Genomic DNA, 6,724 nt, shown 5'->3' with positions numbered 1-6,724 from the left:
AGTTTTATGAAAATGAATTATGATTTTAGTTTTATGATGTAAATTGCCTTAAATGATTTTAAAGCCCTGTGAGTATGATGTTATGTTATAAGCACGGTACCGTAACTATATGTTAGGAGATAGTACAGCCACATGTCTTAGAGTGTTGGTATTGGATAGTCGATTGGAGACCTGGGTAGTACTCCCCGATGCAGAATTTCAGGTGACCCTCCTAATGTAGAATTCTGGGTATAGGGTAGGCACAATTGTACTTACTACTTAGTTTGACTTAGCTATAGTCGGCTGACTATATGCTAGGTCCAGCCTACGGGTCGCACAACCCATCATGGAGGGAACCATGTCGTAGTAGTTTATGACAGCGTGATGACGCTAATTCAACACTCTAGGTTGTATCTTTTAGGCATATATGAGCATATTTACTATAGAATAGGCTATATTGAGCCAGCTGTATATTACTCAGAAATTATATATTTTCAGATATACAGTTTAGTACATTTTTAAAATGCCAATTAAATGTATTTAAATGTTATCAATAATATGTGTACACGACAACTTATGTTAGCCACACACTGATAATAATATAAACCATCTTACTAAGATGTGTCTCACCCTATTATACAAATTATGTTTTAGGTCCTTTGAGGGATTGAGTATAGCATACTGTCGGGCTAGTGTTAGACAGTCGATAGATATTGTCAGAGCTGGTGAGACATAGACAGTAGTTTTGTTATTTTAGGGATTGTAATAACAGGAAGTGGAATTAGTTATGCATGTATGTGGGAAATAGTTAGAACTATAGTAAGTGTTGGATGTATTAGTATGTATTTTCCGCTGTGTATGTGTATGATGATTAATATGGAACACCCGTTTCTCCTTATTTGGGCGGGTTGTATATGTATGGTATTAAAGAGACGTGTATGTTATGTTTTAGTAGCACTTCGGGCCCGAGAAGAGGGTCGGGGACTTACGAAAAAATTCCATAAGAAAGACTACTCTATTAAAACTAATCACATGCGGTCTTGAGGGTATTTAAGATATTAGTATTGAATTTTTTTTTTCTTATGCTTTACAATCCACGATTACTTGGATGGTCAACAGTCTTATGAGATTATTTTTTATAATACTTAAAATTACGACTAGCCTGAAACTAATTTATTATGTAAAATAGGTTGTCCCATCTCATAGCCTCTAAAATTAGAATCGAATTTCCTTAAATTTTTAAATTTTTAAAATTATATAACTATTTTCTTATTGATTGATTTTTAAACTCCTAAACTCCTATTATCGACTCACTAATAATTTGAATAATATGATTTAAAATTTCCTAAGTATATAACTAATTTTTGATTGGTTTTTGTTTTTAAACTTATGATCTCCGACTAATGGCTCTCAAGCCTTCCTTTAATTGGGTTGCTAATTTTTTTAAACTTTTAGTTCAACTTTTAATTTTTAATTCTAATTTTAATTTTTTATAATATTTTACAATAATACCAAATAATATTTAAAAGTTATTAAAATTTTTTTATTAAAAAACTTAAGTGTGAAATAAACATTTCTATATTATATTTTTATTAAAAAATTAGAATAAAATACAACTAACTATTTAACTTGAAAACATGTGGTTCGTACTTATTTTATGTGTGAAGTGTATTAAAGTCAACTATCCATCGACCAGGCGGTCGCTGTAAGAGCACAGAAGCTCAGAGAGAGAGAGGGATGATGGAGGAAGGAAATGGAAATGGCGGTGGAGGGATGGATCTGTTGATGTTGCCGGAAGGCTGCATAGCCGACATCCTGTCTTTGACGAGCCCAGCCGACGCTTGCAGGCTCTCTCTGGTCTCCTCCACGTTCCTCTCTGCCGCTGATTCCGACGCCGTCTGGCACCGATTTCTGCCCTCCTATTGCCACACCCTCATTTCCCGTTCCTGCTCTTCCTCTCTTTTCGCCGACTGCTCCTCCAAGAAGGAGCTTTTCTTCCGCCTCTGCGATTTCCCCCTCCTCATCGACGAGGGTACCAAGGTGATTCCCCATTTCTACCGCTTCTGTTTTCATGTTTTTGTTCTATCTTCCTTTGCTGCGATCACATATAGATCCACTGCGTAGTTTCGAGATTTATTTTTCTTGTTTCTGCGGTTTTAATTTCGCTACTTTTGGGGGGTAAATTGCATTTATTCTATTGAAAAATTGTTGTTGGAAAAGGATGGAATTTTGTATTAGTTTCTGGTGGTTTGAGGACGCTGTCATCGTCATCGTTGTTATTTAATTGGAAGAAATGATATTTGCAGGATCGAATTTTGATTTTTTTTTTTTTTTACTTTTACCGGTCAAGCTTTCGTTGAATATGTAAGTTTGTTTTTTAATTTGAAAATTCGTTTTGAAGAAAATTAAATGTTCGAACTGGGGCAGCATTCCAATTTTCTACTTTTCAAATTCTGAATTCAAAATGGTGCTGATTGGTTTTTTTTTTTTTTTTTTCTAAGTCAAGAAAGACATCATCCAACGAGGATCTCAAATCCCGATGCAACAGGTTACAGGAGAGACATGGACACGCACAAAATTGCCAATAAAGATTTCTGAAATTTTTTTTGCCTTCTCTCTGAATGTTGTACAGGCATTACTGTGAATACGATCTGTACAATTCTGCAGAGTTTGTAGAAACATTTTCGTCAAACTTAATGTGTAAAATTCTGCACGGGCACATCAGAATGAAGGAAATGAAAAAGAAAAGAGAGAGGAATTTGGTAATATTCGCTTAACCTGCATGTGAAAACTTCAAAATATACATTATGAAACCTTTTCCTTTCTTACAGAATTAGTGGACGACTCCCTGAATGTGAGTCACAACTGAAGGAGTATCCTATCATTTGGACAATAGGAAAACATTGTTTTTGAACAGTAAGGATAACTTTATTAACAGTACGCGAGAAGCTTACAAAGAATGAGATGGTCAGCTTGGTGGAGTGCTCCAAACAGAGAGAAAGAGACAAAGAATGTCTAAAATCTTTTAGGGTTTTAGCTCCGAAAAAGAAATAGTATGAAGGGCTTTATAGTGGTTTGTCATTAACTGCCCAGCAAGGTTCGACACGGCTGGAAAAAAAATTGTGAATGGGTGTTTTACTTCTTTTTCTTTGGTCGAAAATCATTTTAAAGAAGCATAAATTATTATGTTTCCTTATTATAATGACCCGGTGGTCAGTTCTCTTAATTTTTTTTGCTGGATTTGACAAAGTGCTGGATTTGTTGTTGTGTGGGTTTGCCAATTTGGACATGATGCAATACAAATAAGTACTGAATTTTGTGACTATGCACAAATTCAAATCCAAGATCCAAACCATGTGCTCCCAAACTCAACCGTGAGTCTCTCTTTTATCTCAAAATGAACCAGTGGTAGATATGCAAAAAGTTCAAAAATATTGGAAAAAAAAAAAAAATGAATCCTTTTTTTAAGCAGTTTCTTGCAGTCACTTGAATTTCAGAAGGCATCAGTTGGGGTCTGGAAGATATGTATGTTTTAAATAAGTATGGGTCATCATGATGTTCCTTGTGCTGCGCATACAATATGGCATGCTTGCGGCCTTTCTGAATATATGGTTGGCTGAGAACCATGTCCGCCTGCCAATGTTCTTGTGCTTGGTACTTGTGGGGTTGACTGAGAACAAGGCTTGACTTCCAATGTTCTTCTCTCTCTCTCTCTCTCTCTCTCTGCTTGCTGCTTGCTAGTACTATTTTCTCACCCTTATTGATTTTATACCTTTATCACCTGCGTTCAATAGAGCTTTTCGTTAGAGAGATGGAATGGAAAGAAATGCTACACGTTAGCACCAAGGAGCCTGTCCATTGTATGGGCTGACACTCCCATGTATTGGAGGTGGATTTCTTTACCAGAATCCAGGTCTGCGATTCTCACATCTAGTATTTTTCCCTGCCATTTGTGTTTTTTTTTTTTTTTCCCCCTGTAATTTGTGCCCTTTCTTCTCTAAGCAATTGGCTTTATGTACCTGCGCACAGATTTCCAGAGGTGGCTGAGCTTGCCAGCGTATGTTGGCTTGAAATTTATGGCAAGATAAGTACTTGCTTGCTATCACCAGACACAAAGTATGCTGCTTACTTGGTTTTCAAGCAGACAAAGTCAATGAATGGATTTGAATACCAACCTGTGGAAGTCTCCACTGGGATTACTGGCGGTGAAAGTATCGTTCGGTCTGTTTATTTTGTGCCTAATGATGGAAAGGGGAGGATATTTCATGTCATACGGAGACGTGCTGGTCGTACTCGTAGTAGGCTGTTAGGCGGTGCTTTTGACGTGCTGAGGTTGGGAGCATCTGCCCCTGGCGAATTGAATGATGAATCATTTCCGAAAGCGAGGGCGGATGGGTGGTGTGAGGTTAAATTGGGCGAGTTCTTCAACAACGATGGAGGTGAGGAGCTGGAGATGAGCGTGAAGGGTGGCCGCTGGGAGTCTGGCCTTATTATCCAGGGGATTGAGATCAGGCCTAAAGAGGGTCGATGAATCAGACAATTGTGTTTTGGCTTATTTCGTTGATGGAATAGTTCTGTTTGTCAATGCTTCTTCGCATTTATAAATCGATTGTCAAGTTCGGAGGTAACCAAATGTGATGGTAATGGAATGGAATGAGGACTCTCTGCATATGTGAGAACTTCAGTAACCAAACTTTTTATTTTTTTTTTAAATTTACAAAAAAATTATAAGAATTAATTCCATTCTAACTTTAAAAAAAAGAAGATAAGAATAAACCTCATTTCATTCTATTCTAGCATACCAAACTTCTTTAGAACTTTATTTCTTTGGGTAAAAAATTTTGTTTAAGGGAAAAAAAGAGAAGAAAAATAAAAAAACTTATTTTTTATGGTATATTTCTCCATATCAGATATTGTTAAAAATGAAAACTTTTTCTAACTTAAATATTTTTTATAATAGGTGTTAATAATATGTATAATTAAAATCTTATTCATTGATTTGTTAAATATTTACTTCTTATTTTTATTGATGAATAAATATGAAAAATGAATATTTTTTTTCATATTTTTCTTTTCTTCTTTGTCCGAAGATTGAAATAATGCACTATCCTTCATATGAATTTATATAAATACAAATATGAGATCCAAAATTCATGTTTCAAAAATGAGGGTCATGAATTTTGGATTTGTGTGGATATGAAAAAAATTTAATGAAATTTTATAGCAAGTTTGGTATTCTTTCAAATGTGATGTTAATATTTTCCAAGATTTATAGTATTAATAAAGTTTGGATGGCAAAAAGATCATGAGTTTGTTTTGACCATATCATGCAATTTGTAGATTTTGTGCTTTTAAATTTGAAAATCAGATCTTAAATTTAAATACGTAAATTTTGATAAAATATAATATAGAATTATGTTAAATTTTGTTCATTGTTATAATTGATTGGTCCAATCAAATTGGATCTTTAACATTGTTGACCTTATAGGTCACGTCCAGTTTTGATTATGACAAATACTCATTATATCTAATAGGTGTTTGAGCTTATATGCAGGAACCTAAAATTGTCAAGATCAAGATGCACATAAAGCAAGTGAAGATTGAAGACCCAGTTTCATTGTGTTGTAATATATATAATTCATTCATGTAATTGGTTTGTAATAGTAATTAGGACTTTGTCTGTAATAATCATCACACACATCACATGCATGGTCTAATAGGTAAGTTCAAACTAAAATTGAATCATAACTAAAACTGGACCTAAAAAAGACCTTAGGACACTCACTATTGCAATTGTATGTGTTAGACACTTGAATATGGTGAATGTGAAATGAATCAGGACCGAAATGCATGTTTTATGTACTTTCTGTCGACCGGCACATGTAGTTCATTCTACCCCCAGTTGATCGAACCCGGTTTGGGTCAACCGGTTAACCACAGTTTGGTCGACCGAGCTTCTGAAGCTCAATTGACCCCGGTCGACCGAAACCCCTTGAAGTCAATAGTTTGACTTCCTGGTTAGCTGAGACCTTTTTGAACTACACCAACTTGGTCAACCGACTTCCCACGTGTGGGAATCCAACAGTCTGGTTGACCAACCAGTTAGTTCATTTTCACTCTGGTCGACCGAACAACACTATTTTGGAAAAAAACGCCCTTTCCAGTCGACCGACCCTTTTAACAGGGTTAAAGTCACTAAACATCATTAAATTTTTTCTAATAATACCAGCCTTGTCCCCAACGGTCATAATTCGTGGGATGTCTATAAATACCTCTTCATTTGGAAAAATTAGAAGTAAGATTAGCAAAAATAGAACAAAATTTTCTCTCAAGACAAAAACTCTCTACTACTCATACTCTCACTCAAATCACTCAAGCTTACCCTCTCAAGTTCCTAAATCTTTTGTAAGTGTCTTGAGTGTTTGTGTTAATAGGTTTGCTCTCTCATTGTTGTGTGATTGAATCAATTTTCAACGAGAGCTAAACCTAAGTGTTCTTAGGGGGCTTTGCTCATAAGTCTATTCTAAGAAGACTTTCCTAAACTTCTGAATATTGCATTTGTGTTGCAATATCTTAGGAAGTTTGTATTTTTTTTTGGGTTGTAAAAACACTTTCAAAAACATACTCAAATATCTTGTGTGATTTATATTGACATATTTTTGAAAGGATATTTGTGTTTGTGATAGTGATCTTTGTTACAATATTTATTCACTTACATATCATTTGCTGAAAACAAATATTACAT

General features: G+C 35.1%; 1 protein-coding gene across 1 annotated transcript; it reads left to right on the top strand.

Moving 5' to 3' along the window:
- Positions 1 to 1,631: 1,631 nt before the first annotated feature.
- LOC131153053 (putative F-box protein PP2-B12) lies at positions 1,632 to 4,612 on the top strand. Its single transcript, XM_058105078.1, has 3 exons — positions 1,632 to 2,019; positions 3,774 to 3,892; positions 4,009 to 4,612. The coding sequence occupies exons 1-3, from the start codon at positions 1,717 to 1,719 to the stop codon at positions 4,508 to 4,510; spliced, it is 924 nt and encodes a 307-aa protein (XP_057961061.1). The 5' UTR covers positions 1,632 to 1,716; the 3' UTR covers positions 4,511 to 4,612.
- The last annotated feature ends 2,112 nt before the right edge of the window (positions 4,613 to 6,724 follow it).

The sequence above is a fragment of the Malania oleifera genome, chromosome 4 (assembly GCF_029873635.1).
Source record: "Malania oleifera isolate guangnan ecotype guangnan chromosome 4, ASM2987363v1, whole genome shotgun sequence".
Classification (NCBI taxonomy): domain Eukaryota; kingdom Viridiplantae; phylum Streptophyta; class Magnoliopsida; order Santalales; family Ximeniaceae; genus Malania; species Malania oleifera.
Note: the sequence above shows the minus strand (reverse complement) of the source record. Positions and strands in the feature narration are given on the sequence as shown.

Bases quoted from the DNA above. Each gene is read 5' to 3' on its own strand.
- LOC131153053 (XM_058105078.1), top strand. From the start codon at position 1,717: ATGATGGAGGAAGGAAATGGAAATGGCGGTGGAGGGATGGATCTGTTG. The intron at 2,020-3,773 runs GTGATTCCCCAT...TGCGTTCAATAG, and splicing joins TCATCGACGAGGGTACCAAG to AGCTTTTCGTTAGAGAGATG. The intron at 3,893-4,008 runs GTCTGCGATTCT...ACCTGCGCACAG, and splicing joins ATTTCTTTACCAGAATCCAG to ATTTCCAGAGGTGGCTGAGC.